General features: G+C 43.1%; 1 protein-coding gene across 6 annotated transcripts; it reads right to left on the bottom strand.

The window, feature by feature from the left end:
- Positions 1-243: 243 nt before the first annotated feature.
- LOC119733401 lies at positions 244-16009 on the bottom strand. 6 transcript variants are annotated; one of them, XM_038206979.1, is made up of 9 exons: positions 15646-15902; positions 14988-15088; positions 13687-13938; positions 12306-12413; positions 11515-11598; positions 10584-10694; positions 9165-9233; positions 4566-4796; positions 244-3511 (listed from the first exon to the last, which is right to left on the bottom strand). In XM_038206979.1, the coding sequence occupies exons 2-9, from the start codon at positions 15079-15081 to the stop codon at positions 2535-2537; spliced, it is 1926 nt and encodes a 641-aa protein (XP_038062907.1). In that variant the 5' UTR covers positions 15082-15088; positions 15646-15902; the 3' UTR covers positions 244-2534. The 6 variants fall into 6 exon arrangements, with proteins under 6 accessions (XP_038062907.1, XP_038062911.1, XP_038062909.1 ...); XM_038206983.1 differs by lacking the exons at positions 14988-15088; positions 15646-15902 and adding an exon at positions 15924-16009 and having other exon boundaries at positions 13687-13936; XM_038206981.1 differs by lacking the exon at positions 9165-9233 and having other exon boundaries at positions 15646-15903.
- Between the last annotated feature and the right edge of the window lie 1119 nt (positions 16010-17128).

Here is a 17128-nt window from a genome sequence, read left to right as displayed (position 1 = left end):
CTGGCACTTTATTGTGCTGTCTAGTTTTTTTTTTGATCCATACATGTATGCCAATGACGCAACAACTGCTGAATGACCGAATACCCGATATAGAAAGAGCCAGATGCTGATTGATCAAAATGTGGAGGTCGAGGCAGTTGTCTTGCAATAATTAATCATCAGCGCTGTTGAAATATCATAGCCCATGGGTTTTTTTACAGGCTGGCTGTACGTACATGTTGGAGATTTAATCCTCTTCAAATGTCTTTTAAAAATACAACGTAGAATTTGAAGGTATAGGCCTATAAATAGGCTTTAGAATGCACAGTCTGCTTTAATTGTGGGCAACCCTGACTTTTTAATTTAAATCCTTAGTAAATTGCGACTTTTTCATTCTGAACCAGGCCTTAAAATTGTAAATTTATGTGACAATTTTTCCAGGTTTCCTTCTTTTTTTGGGGTGCCAAAACCCAGGATGATTTATTTTCTTTTTTTGGAAATTAGCCATAATATCATTTTCTACTCATGCTAGCTTGGGCAATTTTCCTGCCCAAAAGTCTTCCCCATTCGTTTACAACAAACCAACGCATGTACAGTGTTCTTTATTGGGAGAACTTGAAAAGTGCAGGATTGCAGAAACCCAACCTTGTCCAATCAGCTTGACCTTGATCCTTGAGCTTGAGGGATACCATGTAAGTCCACAAAATCTATTTCAAGCACCCTTGTGCATGCATGCCCCCAAAACAGTGTTAGGATGGCAGGGGTCCGTGTGAACGGTACGTGATCAACCACAGTCAGCAGGGACCAGCAGGGCCTACTTTCTCTACAGGCCCTGCACATCTGGTAGATCCCGCATGATTACCACACATCGTCGAAGAGGGCCACATTCCACGCACGTACATATACCGCACATCAGCTGATGGACACGTACCGTTGTTCAGTGGGTCAAATTTCAAGAAACATATGGACTGAAAGTCAAGGACTTCAATGCCGGCCCATAATAATGTGGTATCTACTACAGGCCACAGGTCCTCAGCCAGAGAGAGTCACGTCCTATGAAGTTGTCAGGCATAACAAAAAGTTGAGACACGTGACGTTATCCATACTGTGGCGAGTCGTGGGGAAGTAACAGCAGCTAGAGGAAGTGATTGCAGAATTACAAGAGGAGTTTGGGGAAGATGTACATGTATGTGGGTAAATCAGCTCCCATTGTATCATTCTTTGCCAGGAAACAGAGAAAACGTGCTGGAGAGTACGTGATCACTCTATCTAAGAGGTTCTGCTAGGGCATGCCGGAGCCTGTGAAAAAAAACAAGGTGGTCATGGATCTTTGGATGAAGATGGGGATCTTCCTGGTACTACCCAATTCATAGCTGGTTTCCATGATAATACAGTGAGGCAGCAGCTTGCACCAATGCAACCTGGCGGCATATGACTTTCAAGGAACTACGGAAGGAACTGTGAGTCACTGCTGAGGAGTTCCGACAAGCAGACAAGGAGCAAGGTGAAACAGGAACACCATGTATATGACGAGTACGGCAGGGGATGTCTAGGCTCAGAATCTGTCTGATACACGGCAGTCATGTCTGCAATGCGTCAATACTGATGGCATTACCTTGCTCGGAGGAACGGAGCTATTTAGGAAGAAGACGGATGAAACTTCGTCCTGGTATGACCATCTTTGCAAAGGCACCTCACTCTAGGCAACGTCATACCATCACGACACTGGCACAAGGTGATTCTGACAGACGGCTTGCTGTAGGGTTGATGACGCTAGTTAAAACAGACAAGCTCCCACCAGGCTGTGCAAACTGTGCCAGCAAGTGGTATAACCATTTAGACAGAATGAAGTCATCGCAGCATATATTGTCCTGTGTCCAAGAGGTTGGCCGAGACCCCACAATTTCCAGCTCCAGTGTGGCAACAGTCTGTGAGCAAGAGGTGTCCAGGGGAATTCGATACCAGATTTTAAACTCAGTGATGCCAACCTGACATCCCCACAGAAAGCTATGAAAAACTTGCTGAAGCAAAATGCTGATATCTTCTAGAATCATTCTATGGGGCAACTACTACACAACATAAGATTCCCCTATAAGAGACCCAACTCCCTAATTCCGTATATGCTGTACCGACAAATCCCACTAGAGGAGTTCCAGGATAGAGCACATTAAAGACTTGGAAGAGTCAGCGTAATCAAGCAAAGCCAGAGCCTGTTCGCTTCACCAATAGTGTTTATGAGGAAGAAGGAGGACAGCATCAGACTTTCCATTAACTATAGGAAGCTGAACTCCAGAATCATCCACGATGTCTACCCTCTACCATGGATCGAAGAAGCTCTAAGCAAAGCTTACTTTTTACTTGTGCATCAACATAACATCAGTTATTTCGACTATCTACAAGTTGGGGTGGCAGAGAAAGACTGATCAAAGACAGCTTTCATTACACCGATGGGGTTATGAGTTTTTATGCCCTTCATAGATTAGTCTCATGAGTGTCCCAGCTACTTTCCAGTTAATATGGCAACGGTATTCAGAGACATGAATTTCAAAGATGAACTACTGTACATCCATGATCTCATCATCTACAGGCCTTTGTGGATGGTAGGTGGCATCTCCGAAGATCATTTGACGATTGAGGTCTAAAGCCTGCACGAAGTGTTCCACTTCTTTAGCCAGTTTGTCTTTGCCTTGGAGGAGGTAAGCGCCTCTGATGATCTTCGCCGTTGTCATCAGCAAGTAAAAGAGGACATTTTTCAGTCCTGCTTTTAGGCCAGATGGATCCGGAGATGTAGTGGTTGTGTCTTTGGCCGTAGTGGTCAAATCTTTGGTTGTAGAGGTGTATGAGGTGATTGTGTCACGAAGAACCTCAAATCCCTGCCGATTCAGCATGTCGGCTGCTGTTCCGGTTTCTGTTATCGGGCTCCCACTTTTTGCATTTTTTCGGCAAAAGATCAGGTAGAGAGAAGCCAGCCTTCTCATGTCAGCTCTAACTGAATTACTCTGACCTCCATTCAAGTCATCTTGCTTGCTCTTCCTTTTTTCATACAGGCGTTGGCCTACCGTGCGAATAATGGCGTCACTTTTGCAGATATTGCCAATGTCATCAGCTCTCAAACCGCTCAGTATGTCAGCCTCGAAAGCATCCCTCACCAGACCAGGAACAGGCTGGAGCAAAGAAGTGGGCACTGCTTTGGGGCGTACTGAGGACTCCTCAGTGCACTGAGGTTTGTGACTCCAGAAGTATCTGGGGCTGTAGAAACCATGGCAGTTGGTACACATCACGGTTGAGGATGGGCGCTTGGACTTCCTCTCCCGAAGGAGCTTGTCTTCGTTGTTGGGACTTTGTAGTACTTCCTTGTTGTGCAGGTAAATGCCATCCAGTCTTAGCTTCCTGAATTCTGCTTTTTGTTTCTGTTTTGGCAGATCTTGAATAGCTTTCACTTTGTTCTTATGTTTTTTGACAATGTGGCGCTTCAGTTGGCTTTGAAATATTCCACAGTATGGGCAGGGTCGCTTTGGTTTTATCATCTTTCCTGTTTCAAGACAAAAAAAGCAATCACTCTTTGAGTCATCAAAAAGTAAAGTAAAAATAGCACTTGACCAATTATTCAAAACGTGCCAATCAAGTTTTACATGCTAAAAGCTGCCTTCCTCGCTACAGTCCTTCTGATTTGAAAATCACAGGCATGTGGAAAAAGGCACACAGTGTTTCGCAATGCAGTAAGTACTGTATAACTGTATAAGAATGAGACCTTAAATAGGTGACAACAAGAAATGTAGTTGCCGTCGACAAAAAGTATCATATGTGACAATAGCAATGCAACTTTACGATTACAATCGATTACTTATGCACATGCATAGTGTTCTCTTTCCAAATATTCAACCCGCAAAAAAAGCTATACGAATTCGGTTGCAAATAATCAAATATTTTGTATATTTTGGACAGCCCCGTATTTTCTGCACTCTGCCAATTAGAAACGCAACTGGTTGTCTGTTTTGAGAAGTTTATTCTTGCAACATATACATGAAACAATTTCTCTAGGGTTCCATGAGTTTGAACCAGAGGCATTATAAATTTGCATAATAATCTTGCAATTTAAGGACGTTTCTTGAAGTTTCTGCAAGTATATGTCCAGTTTCTGTGGTTCTCGTTTCTGAGCCATGGGGTTTCTATTTGGTTGTCATCAAATGAGCCCCAACCATCCATGGCCTTTTGTCACATGTTCATGAGGCCAGTAATTTTGTGAAGATTATACTGCACTAGCGCAATTATGTCTTTTAATAATCTGTGGAATGGAATGGGCCATTCGTATGAATCACAGGTGTAAAGGACAAATCACCAAGACGATACCACCGAATGTTTTTTGGTGACGCACCAATTGGTGTCTTCATCCTGCTCTGGGTGCCATATCCCCCCCTTTCCCCACTCTCTTTCACTAGCATTTTGCTGACTGGTAATAGAAAGGCTATAAGCCGATCACTTCCAAAACTTAAAAGACTGCTTGCAATTTGTGCACTGTCTGGTCTCACCCACTCTCTAAGGGGTGCTGATATTGGCTTCACTATCCTTTGCTGAACAAGTCTTACCTCCTAATGGACTGTCTTCCTCCTCCTGATTTGGGTCATCCTCAAACGGCCTCATATCATGAGAGTTATTCTCCTGCCCAGCGACAAAACCACATTGATCTCTTGGTGACAGGTCACGGTTGCTTAGTTGCAGAGGCCCAGTAAGGCTCAATTTCTCTAGCTTCACCTGTGCTCTGTTATTCCCCAGCTCTTCAAACAAGCGCTCCGTGTCTAGACGGCTTCTAAGGCATTCTGAGAAGGAAAAATAGAAAAGTCAATTTTCAATTGCTTATTTGCAGAAGCTATCTGGTGGTACTAATGGTACTAGGGGATCAGGTTTACACAGTGTTTTTCTCCCTTGCCTTCAACCCTGTGACCCAGGTTCAATTCTAATCTAGGCTAATTAACATATGGCTTGGATTTTAAGTCACTGCCTGATTCTAGTCTGTGGGTAAAATTTCCCAAAAATATTGTTCTGAACGTTTTCCTTCTCCTAGCAAGGGACCATTACACTGGAATAAGTCCAAAGACTTGCATGGGCTATCCCGGCCAATTGCCGAATAACCACAGAGAGTGGGAAGTTGCAAGATTGTGAACAATTTGATGAAACCAGTGGAAAACTGCAGGGCACTGAGACTGCAAAAATGTTTGGGGTAAAGATGGCAGGTTTGCTGCCTGCTAAAGGCGGACATCAAGTCTCTCAGTGTGAGTATGCATTTTAATGTTTTTGAGCACGAGAACCACGACACTATTGTATACTTAATTGTACATGTATAGCAATAAAAAAACAAATCATTTAATCAATCCAGTCTAAAAATTCGCACACAATATGTCTCATATGACAACAAAAGTTATACCTCTCAAAATATTCATGGATTTCATTGTTTGTTTGTTTTTAATTCTACTGTACATGCAGTAAGGCCTTCTTACTGTAAGGCTATATTGTTGCGTATGAGTCAGCAAAAAAAAGGTACTAGAGAACAGCAGGTACAACAAACCATATGGGTCACTGCATTGGCGGATCCAGGGGAGGGATGGCGGGGGCCATAGTGCCCTAAGGCCCCCCCCCCCACTATGGGTGCGCCACTGGTGTGTACAATATAAATGCTCTGATCATCTTTAGGAGAAAGCTGGACAGTGGATGAGGCCACATTTGGAGGGCTGCATGGATGATAACTGAGGCATTGTGGATGCTGAAGGCTGATGAGTTGAGATGCTGAAGGCTGACCGCTGAGATGTGGTGAGGATGCTGGAGGTTGATCGCAAAGGTGTGGTGATGGGAGCATGGGGTGTGTGCTCACGGAGCTATGTCAGTGGGTATAGGGTGGCAGAGGGTATAAATGACCCAAATGTCAGGGAAATGGGCTGGGTACCCAGTGGGTACCTAGTGTTAGAGATGCATCATTGGTTGGAGTAGGGGGCCAGATGGTAACTGATGTCTTGGGGAACAGTGCAATGTTTGTAGATTTTGATAGCCTCTCGGATTTCGTTGTGGGTGCCAATACATGATAGGAGCCATGACCACCAGAGGAGATTCTTCCACATGGAGCAAGTATTAATACTCATGCACTGCTTTTTGAATGGGGGCCCTTTTTCTTCTTGCTTTACAAAGCTGACACATTCTCTGGGAATATTGCTTTCCCTGAAAAATCCCCTGTTGGTGTTTTATATTTCATCATTAGCCTGATAAGCTTGATCTTTTAGGTCAGAGTCCAGTACCCAAGTGCCAGAATTAATACACTTATGCAGTCTCTCTGAAATATACATTGCAGTATTTGGAGCTCAGCTTTTGCAATGTATTTATTTTGAATGAACAACATATCAATATCCAAAACAATTGCATAGTGTTAGACTTACTTCATATTTGGTAAGTAAATAAACAACTGAAATCAACAGATTTTGAGCAGTTTCTTCAAAATGTTAAAGTTGATAAGATTCCAACATGTCAACCCTAAACCCCCTTGGGTTGAGTGATTTGCTAGGACCCTCTGTCTGTCTTGCAAAGTTCAACACCATATGGTAAACTCAACACCCAAACTGTTATGGCGGAGTGCCTGACCCCATTGTAAAGCGTAATCAATTTACTAACGGCCAGTGCATCACTCAAACAGATTCCAACAGAACATGCAGTGGGCTGATGGGTGGCGGTGGTTTTAGGTAAATACATTCTTAAAAATCAATCCTTATTAAAAATAGATCAAGACCGAAGTCAATAGATTTTGAGCAGTTTTGATAAACTTTAATACAAAACTAAAACATGTGTGATTACATGGCATATGTTATTGGTGTGCTGTCGAGAATGCGAGACTGCTTTATTCAAGACTGCTACACCCGATTCAAGTTTTCAAAAGCTTATCTCAAATTTTAATTAAAAAAGAAAACAAAACACAATTTACTCTTTAGAATTCAGCTTAGAAAATAAAACAAGCGGAGGGGCTTTCTAACATCTTTGCTGGCTGAATTTGCCAACCTAAATTACACATTTTACACTTAATACAAAAGGAACCAATTATGAAAATAAAAACAAGTGGACATCCAAAAATGGCGACTAACAAATGCCAACACTTAAAGAAAAAAAAGCACCTAAAAAACGCATTTATGATTGCGACTTTCTTCTTGAGTAATTTTTTTGGCAAGTCATACAATTTTTACTTACTTAAGTTTACTTATTAGATTTATTAAACTTGGAAATAATGCTCTATAACAACATCATGCAACATTAAAAAAAGGGTAAAAATAATACTTTTATTGGCAGTTGTTGCAAGCATAAAATACCCTCAAAAGTGCCGTCTTTGGCACCAGGTCATGCAGGTAGCCCCACAAATTTGTGAACTCTCTCACTGGGATGATTGTTTGACCATCCCTTGCCTGGAACATATTAAACATAGATTTTTTTTTTTTTTTTTGCATAGTCATTTTTTTTTCTTTCTTCATTTTTAACTACTTTGTATACACTTCCATTCCACAAGTGTTAAATTAAAAGTATTATAAAAAATCAAGTCCTGGATAAAAATGACATCTGCTGATCTGCTGTAAAATTTAATATTTGTTAACCTTAAACTTCCAAAACCCTCCAAAATCCTCTATGCAAAATGGAAGGTTTTGCAGTACATTGTATTTTGCAAAAATGTGTGGCTGATTGTGGAGGATGCACTATACGTCAAGGTCTTAGGACAGACCTTGTATTGTTTATGCTCAGCCATGCATACATGCAGGCCAAGATTGTACTTGAAATCCTGCGCACTGCTGCAGGATTTCACTGGCTCTGCCTCAACATATTGACAGTGATTGCTGGTGGAATTTGGAGCACTGAGGCGGTGGTCACCCTCCCAGGACCACATTCAAGAAAAATGATTATTTCGGAAGACAACTATTTTTACATGTAGACAGTTGAAGGATTTTGAAGGATTGAGGTTGCATTCTAGCAAAAATTAGGGTTAATCTTTTATACCTAAATCTGTTGGGATTGACATCATTGTCCCTGTAATAGTTATTTGTTTTACATTCTAAATAGCACACACAATATCGAGTTGAAAGCACTCCATCAAATTTTTCTATTTTGTTATCCCGGAATACTTCCTCCTGAATCATTTACTGACATCAAATTTTCCAATAGCACAGTTCTTCGAATATGTTTGCATGTGTCGTTTAGTAACTGCACAGTTTGGCACTTTCCATCTGTGTAGTGGTCTCGGAAACCAGGAAATTGTAGCCTGGCCTGACGAAAGATGGCTCTCAGGATGTTTTCGTCCAACTTGGGCAATATCAAGGATTTTTTTGTCTGAGGGTCTCTCGATTTGCCTGTTACGTTTTTGGAAGCCAGCTCTTTGTTGGAAAACTCATTGCGCATCAAGAGAGAGCACAGTATTCTTCCCATCGACTCTGGTTTGGACGCCCCACGTGAAGATACTTTCCTGACGTGGACGTGGTAGTCAGAGATGTCCCGCACCAGGCCCTCCGTGCCACCGAGCAGAAACGTGCCGGTCTCGGGGCCAGCAATATAAAGAGGTGTCACTGTCGCAGCTGGACGCTGATGGGAAGATGAAGTAGCTTGTTGCGTACTTGCACAGCGAAGAGTGGTGGTACATGAAGTGTTTTTCGCAAAAGTTACTTTGTGTTGTGTTTGGCTTGATGGGACACTTTTGGGCGTCACTGCCGAGTACAGGTGCTTCACGGACACGCGAAGTGCCTTCTGTCCAGCGATCAGTTGCTGCATGTCGCATTTCATCTCTCGAAGAGCTGACATAATCTGGTCAGCAGGTAGCAGGTTTGATGGAGTGTCCCCGTTTGCAGGGCAGGAAGGCATGCCCTTTGCAGGGCAGGGTGGCACGCCATTTGCAGGGCAGGGTGGCATGCCATTTGCAGGGCAGGGTGGCACGCCATTTGTAGGGCAGGGAGGCACGCCATTTGCAGGGCAGGGTGGCACGCCATATGCAGGACAGGTTGGCACGCCATTTGCAGGGCAGGGTGGCACGCCATATGCAGGGCAGGGTGGCATGCCATTTGCAGGGCAGGTTGGCATGCCATTTGAAGGGCAGGGTGGTATGCCATTTGCAGGGCAGGTTGGCACGCCATTTGCAGGGCAGGGTGGCACGCCATTTGCAGGGGAGCGAGACTCACCAGGTTGCGGGATCCCCAGAGTGTCACCATTTATTGTCGGAAGGTCTTCATCGTCCATGCTTGGATGCTCTGTAGATTGGGGGAAAGAAATGACGTGACAATTGAACCTGGAAGACAAAATTGCAAGGGGCGAGTTCCCCTCCATTTCTTCCCAGAGGTGCAGACGAAGTTCCTCATTCATGTGGTGGCGCTGTAGCCAGTAGATAGCCACAGTGTTTTCATCTTGTGGAATGCTACATTGGCTAGCTGAGTATAGTACCAGGCCTCAACCTTAAGCTTCAGAGGGGCAAGGCCACTTGGCCTCAAAGGCTCCCAAATCAACAAGGGCACCAAGGCCAACTGAAAGGGCACAAGGCCATTTTTATCTGTTGACGACTTATAATGGTGTTTATACTTTAACATTCTACACTAGTGTCCAAACGCTGGCACTTAGCTGCCGCTCCAGCCATTTCTTCTTCGTGCTTTTTTTTAACTCTCTTGTTGGACGGCATGATGATGTATCGATATTATATCACTGACTGTTTGATGGTAAACGATATCTCAATGGTTATGCGGGACGCTATGGTACAGTGGTGAAGTGTACAACTCATGTATCGTGGTACGTGGGTTCGAACCCTGATGGGAACATTGTGCTTGTGTTCTTGGGCAATACACTTTTAACAATTGCCTCTCTCTACCGAGGAGTAAAAATGGGCCGAACAGCCCATAGCATCCATCGCTGCACGCAAATGTTAACCTCTGCACTTTGCATGCAACTTTTGACTGACACGGCAAGCAGCTTGCACATTTGTGTAAACTTGATCAGCGAGTTTCAATGAATAATATTAATTCGGTTTTAATAATCATGTTTTAAACAATCGAATACAGCATTATTCGCAAAATTGATACTGCCCTGGAGTGCATTGAAGCTAACCTTGACCTTCCAATCCACGAGGATCTAGAGAACCTGCCTGAACTGCGACTTAAATCACGCAATCCCTTTTGGATCTCTGCAGGCACATTAGACGAAGCAGGTTTGGACTCTAAAGTGGCCTGGCGCAGTCTCTGGGAAAACATGGAATACACCACCAAGGACCTGGTACGTGATCCCACCACCGTACCCCTGGTTTCAACCTAGACAGGTGAGAGTGGACCACTCTCAACAGGAACCGCACTCTACATGCCAGGTCTGCACACAATCTACATCAATGGAAGTTCCGGGACAACTCGGCATGTGATTGCGGCCATCCAGATCAGACCATCTCACACATTGTGAATGATTGCATGCTGATGGAGTTCCCAGGAGGCATCAAGGACATCCTCCTTGTGACAGACGATGCCCTTACCTGGCTCTCCAACTTGGATCTGTCACTATAGTATACGCTGCTGCAACAGTCATACACAAGAAGAAGTGTGACATGTACACAGGTATTAACTCACCTTCCTCCATGCTCCCTGCGACGGAACATCCGCTTTCATCCATAAATGATGATGCTTGGCCAGAGTCTTCTGAGGTTTCCAATGCCGGCAGGCCATAACTTACAACTTGCTCTGAGGTGCAAAGTTATCACAAAAGGAAAAGAGACGGGCAGACGGCGGTTATCATGACTGTTAATTTCAGATGCCAGGACAGGATATGTCCATCCAATTTTGCGTACATGCCACTGGGATCATTATATTGTTTGTACTTGAGTATCCCATGCTGTTAGAGCCTGTCTCAATTTATATCCGGACGAGTTCCAGACAAGTTGTGGGTAGAATCATTCACTTTGTCTGGAAGAAGCCTTGCATTTGTCCTGGACATGTTCCAGGCCAGTTTCATTAGCAACTGCTTGACTCACCAATATTGATAATTTTATTGTATAAGATTACAGGGAAGTTGTTCAGAATCTTGCAATGTCCACAACGTGTCAGCAACTTGTCCGCAATGTGTCTGCAACGTGTCTGCAACATGTCTGCAACGTGTCTGCAACTTGTCTGCAACTTGTCTGCAACTTGTCTGCAACTTGTCCGCAACTTGTCTGCAACTTGTCCGCAACTTGTCTGCAACTTGTCCGCAACTTGTCTGCAACTTGTCTGCAACTTGTCCCCATTTTGTCCCCAACGTGTCTGCAACTTGTCCGCAACTTGTCCGCAAAATGTGTACAACTCCTCCCGGATGTGAATTGAGACAGGTCCTTAATCAGATAGTGCAAGGCAAGTGTACTTAAGCTGGTCTCAGGGTGCACAAATCTCTACTCAACTGATTCAGAATGGCTATTCACTGGAAGTCTTTTCATGCATCAGGTTTACACAATGGGCTGGAGTTGGCCAATAAACTGACAACTGTGAGCAGAAAAACGGAAGGAACTTGGAACGAAGTAAGCCTCACCGATCCTTGGCATCCCAGGCTGTGGCATTTCTTGTTTGACGACAACATCCACAGGAGCTGGTGAGCCTACTGCTTGGAAAGTGGCTATAAATGAAAAACATTTTAAGTTATTTACAAACCAATCATTAAAGTCGATTACTCAGTAGCCTTGGTCAAAGCATTCATCAAGTGTCCGAATATCGATGGCCGGCCGTGAACATTATAAGCACGATGCACTCACACATATTATTGATGTACCCTAACGTGGCGCGGCCCCCAACGTGGCGTACTTTGATTTCTGGCCTGTAGTGCCTAGCTAGAGCAAAAGTTTTAACTGAAATTTCAAAGAAAGTCAAATTTCAGCAAGTTCTAAACACTTCCGTTCATAAATCACAAGTTAATCTTCCTGTTACAAAGTTAGAGAAAAATTTATTTTGGCGTGATTTTCCGATTTTATTTCAAAGTGCACAGTGAACCCTTTGAAAATGTCCCCCAAAACTAGAAAATAATTTGCTGACAAACTTCTTGTTGATTATGTGAGTAGAGATAATACTTGTTTATCAGAATTTATCAACTTTACTACAGAAATTATTTTGGAAGTTTTCCAAGATTTATTCAAGTGCGCCATGCTGGGGAACACCCATCAGCCGATTTGTGCCTAATTTCTGGACACCACCGTTTTGGAATTTGGGATTAAATTTCATGAAACCAAAATTGTTCACATAGGTTAAATAGCAAGCATTAATAAGGTAAATGTACCGGTATTTCACTGAATGAATTTGAAGTTTGGGGCTCAATTAACACACAAGTACCTTGCTTCTCTGTGCTGCTGCCCACGTTGGAATCATCTGGCCCAAGTTGTGGATTCTGTACACTCTCAAACATGTCAGAGATAGCCAAGTTCAGTTGGTCACCACAAACTGGATTAAGGAGAAGAAAAAAAACATCATTTACATCACATTGGTGCAAATTCCATTTTATGAAACAGAAAGGATCCATGCGATTAATTTCTCTGATCAACACATTTTGTGCAACTTTTTACAGCTCCTAAATGTATGACAACTATTTGACTTCCCTTTACGGTTGATTTTATTGGAAATTCCCCTCTTTGCAAAATGGAAGATTTTGAAGGATTGAGGTTATGGCAAACATGTGTGGCTGATTTTGGAGGATTATTAATCATTTCTGGTAATGAAACCAAGGATTCCTCAAAAGCGCCCAAGGCACTGTAGCTCGCAAGCCTGAAGAAACTTGTGGAGAGAAGACAATGAGAAGAAGTTACAGTTTTGAAGTGGGAGGAAAAGCCCAGAAGAATAGTCTGGGGAAACCCCACGGAATCAGGCAGGGACTGAAAACCCAATCCACATATTGGCCCAGTCGGGATTCGAACCCGGGTCACAGTGGTGGAAGGCAAGGAAAGTACCGCTACGCCAACCTGACTCCCTGTTGCACTGTATCAAGGTCTTGGGCCCCACCTTCTGTTGTTTTTGCTCAGCCGTGCATAAAGTTAGGCCTACTCGACCGAGTAGATATACATCAAATCCTCCGCACTGCTCCAGGATGTCACTGGCTCTGCCTCAACATATAGACAGCGATTTTCAAGGATTTTGCAGAATCGAGGCAGTCATGGTCACCCTCACAACGACCACATCAAAAAAATAACTGAGAATTTTGGAAGATTGAGGCTGTATGCAATTTTTACATGGAGGCAGTTGGCGGATTTTGCATCCAAGCAAAAATGCAAAGTTTTCCATACTTTTCTGGACAAATGAGGGCGCTGTTGCTCTGATGTCATTTCAGGAAATGGCTATTCAGCTTGGGAGTTTTCTGTTCAAATTGTGAACCCTCAATTTTCTCACTGAATAGTTTCTGAGGAAGATATGATCTTGTGCCTACTGCCATAATTGGCACAACAACGTCTAACCAAAGAAGGGAAGATTTACAAAAGCAAAATATCCAAAAAAAAATATCAGTTTTGCTCATGAATATGGACATTTTCATTAGCATAAAAAAGACACCCAAATGCCCTTAAAATGGCTCAATTAAAATTGAAAATATGCTTAAATAGGATACAAAGGTTCACTTTCAAGAATTTCATTAAAAAATATACATCCCCTTTAAGATTTTGAAAGCTAAGACACAAACATTGAGAGTGCTTGAACTGAAACATGTTTACAAAGGTGATGTGCCTACCAAACTTGTCTTCCTCTGTTACTATGGTAACCTCCTTATTCTTCTCCCAAGCCTCTTTGATGTTCCTCAGCACTGCCACTCTTTTAGCGAAGATCGTTCCGTCGACAAGACTAGTCAGTTGCGCCACGAGCTGAAAAGCGAGGGCGTACTTGTCTGACTGAGTCAGCGGTGACATTGTTGTTGATGGTGACAATGACAAACCGCACGTTTCAGATTGATCTGTTTCGTCCATGGTGTCACCCAACTTGTGCTGTAATGAACAAGAAGTGAAACAGATTACTTTCAGTGGAATAGGCCTAGGGCTTGCTCAATGACGGCCATCTATGTAGGAGAACTGCAACTGCGTATTTTACGCAGTCAAGCACGCTTTGCGCAGTGTTGAAAATGTTCCAAACACTCGCGCGCTTGTTGCTTGAAATGTGTTCGCAATACGACGCAGCCGATGCGCGTTATGCAAGTTGACGCTCAAAATGCCGATGCGCGTGGATGGTCTGTAGGAAATGACGTCATTCGAACGAGACCTATACATGTTGGAAATACAATAACCTTTGATAGCCTACTCGTTTCATTTCACCAACATGGGCCAAATAAAAAATGAAAAGCTTTTGCAAAAAAGACAAGAAAGGAGGCAGCCCTTTTTTTTGGTTACAAGTCAGTATTGTCCTGGCTTGGCACTGAACATGCACAGTTGCTTTTTTTGGGGGGGGGGGACTTAGAAATGTTTACTGTGACGAATGTTATCTGGTTCTAGGGTTATAAATGTTGTCGCTGTCACGTTGTGATTTTGTGTGAAAGAGATGGCAATCAGACAAGTACAATTTCAGACTATATTTTCCTCTAACAGTCCTCCTGAGTCACGAATCAGAAAAAGAAGATGAAATACATGTAGGCCCTATTATTATGTAAGGAAAAAAAATTGCAACCTGACACCAATTCCGCGATTGTTACAAAGTCTATGGAGAGTCAAGAAGTTTAAAAAAAAAATTCTTAAAAAAGATGCATTTCTTATCAGCATTGTTGCAATGAATGACCTTCATTGAGATGATATATGAAAAAAAATGTGGCGTCAGGTCGCAACATTTTTTGCACACGTTGGCCTACTGTCATGACTTAGCTTGAGTAACTCCAGCTCCAATGCGATAGGCATTAGATTGATTAGCCGGAGTTAACTCAAGCCAGTCATGACTGTCAATGTTGTACTCAGCAATTAAATGTAAGGATTCAATTTAAAACAATTAAAAGAAGATAATTTTTATTCTTTGGACACAAAAAGTTAAGTTTCACACTGGGACTGGCCTACCCTTCTCCAACTTGAGCGGCATGGCATTCACTTGCAATGACTTGTGGGGGGGGGGGGGGGCATGGCTGGGGGCCAGGGCATGGCTGGGGGCACATGAACTACCTGCATCAACAATGTCAACTAGGTCCAGGCATGGAGGCGTTTCCTACCTCCATGGTCTAGGCAATGGCTAGCCCCATAAATGTGGCCTATTTACTGGACTGCCTCCGTAAACATAGGCCACACATCCACATGTACAAAAATCGTGTCGACTTTGCCAAATTTTGATTTTCACATTTAGGCTTAGTTTGTAGGGTTTTTTTGCTTTAGAAGCATACTCACCCTCTTTATAGGCTAATCAGAAAATGTATATTTTTCGTGAAATTTCCAGATTCATTTTTACACGTTTGCGTATCAAAATTACAACATGAAATTTCACAAAAATTAGACATCTGAAAAAGGCAGCACTCTCTGATTAGCCTATAAAGAGGGTGAGTATGCTTCTATTTTTTTCTAAAGCAAAAAAATCCTACAAACTAAGCCTAAATGTGAAAATCAAAATTTGGCAAAGTCGACACGATTTTTGTACATGTGGACGTGTGGCCTATGTTTACGGAGGCAGTCCAGTAAATAGGCTACATTTATGGGGCTAGGCAATGGCATGCATGGAGGTTTTCTACCTCGGCCACGCTTTCGCTTGATGAGAAATGCCAATGATTGTCAGATATGTGTATATATAGGCCTGGTCGTTAACACGTCCATGAGGGCGCTATACGAAACCGGTTCACGCTTCGAAGTTCGAAGACGAAGTTGAACCGAAGTTCTTTAGTTTTGGCTAACTTCTAAACTCCTGTCAAAAGCCCAAACACTACGTCATTGCATGTAACTGGCACTGACGCTTCTTCACGGACGTATTTCAAAGGTACATACAGAAACACAAAAGAAATGTTCGCTCTACCTGATGTTATTGCGATAATCTTGTGACCACAGACTTCAGAATGTAGTTTCACAGATTGTACTTTATATCTCTATGGTACAACCAAACAGCGCCACCATTCGTGTGCTTGCGCTTATTAGGAAATCTCAAGGTTGCATTTCACCCCCCCCCCCCCCCCCCCCCTTGAAACAGTGTAAAAGTTACGCCACATGCAAGCCGACATCACTGGGAAATTTAATTTGTCTAGTCCTTTATCTTTCCATTTCTTTCAAACTTTTGGTGCGTTATTCACTTACATTTTTAAACATTCACACCAAAAAAAACCCCTCGCCCCAATAAAAGTGATACTTCCCTACCCGGCATGCGCGGCCATTTAAATGGCATCTCTCCACTCTCTCACTCATCAGGCAAATAGGACCCATTTTTGACCGCAATTTCATCAAGTCTGCCCTCAAATGGAAGCCCCCAAACCGAGTTGTTCCTCGGCTATACAATCCCACCCACCTTTTCAATAGTTCAAGCTAAATAGTCTCCTTTTTCAAAAAAAAGTTGCGGGCCGGGGCATTAAGTTTCATTTAAATTCTCACTCACTTCTATTATATTAGGACAAAAACAAAAGTCTCCGGTTTCTGGTATGCGCGCGCGTCGCCGTAGCCATGCGCGTTGGCAAAATGAAAAAGTTTTTTTTTCAATGAAAGATGATGTCTCAAAACCGCCAAACTCACTGGTTGGACTGGAATCCTGCTGCTGCACAATTTTAACGTGTCGAAACGGGCTTCCAGAGCTACGGCTACGTCTATTGTCAGCGCGTCCCCGCGTATTTTCAATGGGCGCAGACCTAGACCTACTCTAGACAGCTGATTCGGATGCAGCCTAAGCTTAGTATCTGGCCTCTCTGGACTAGTCGCAGTCATCAGTCGACATTTGAAGCAAACAAGTCAGGTAAAAAAAAAAAAGCCGCGTCGCCGCACCACTTTTTGGACAAGCTCCATACCAGAAACCGGAGACTTTCTTTTTGGCCTTATAGTTCTGTACACCCGCTCTCTACAAACGACATCCGTAGTAGTTGACCCTTGGGGTGGCGCGCTTTCGGACCAATATGAACATTAGCCTGCAGTAGTCGGAGTTTTTAAATATTTTTGGGTACATTGATTTCTTAAGAAAAATCACCCCCGGAAAAAGGCCTTATTATTGATAATAATAATACACATGCATGTACACGTGTT

Source organism: Patiria miniata, unplaced genomic scaffold (genome assembly GCF_015706575.1).
Source record: "Patiria miniata isolate m_02_andy unplaced genomic scaffold, ASM1570657v1 HiC_scaffold_25, whole genome shotgun sequence".
Lineage (NCBI taxonomy): Eukaryota > Metazoa > Echinodermata > Asteroidea > Valvatida > Asterinidae > Patiria > Patiria miniata.
Note: the sequence above shows the minus strand (reverse complement) of the source record. Positions and strands in the feature narration are given on the sequence as shown.

What these genes read in the sequence shown, in the direction of transcription:
- LOC119733401 (XM_038206979.1), bottom strand. Translation starts at nt 15,081, where the DNA reads ATGTGCCCCCAGCCATGCCCTGGCCCCCAGCCATGCCCCCCCCCCCCC. An exon ending in TCTGGGGATCCCGCAACCTG is followed by an intron (nt 4,797 to 9,164) that starts GTGAGTCTCGCT and finishes TTTCCTTCTCAG; the next exon opens with AATGCCTTAGAAGCCGTCTA. An exon ending in GGAAGACAGTCCATTAGGAG is followed by an intron (nt 3,512 to 4,565) that starts GTAAGACTTGTT and finishes GTCTTGAAACAG; the next exon opens with GAAAGATGATAAAACCAAAG.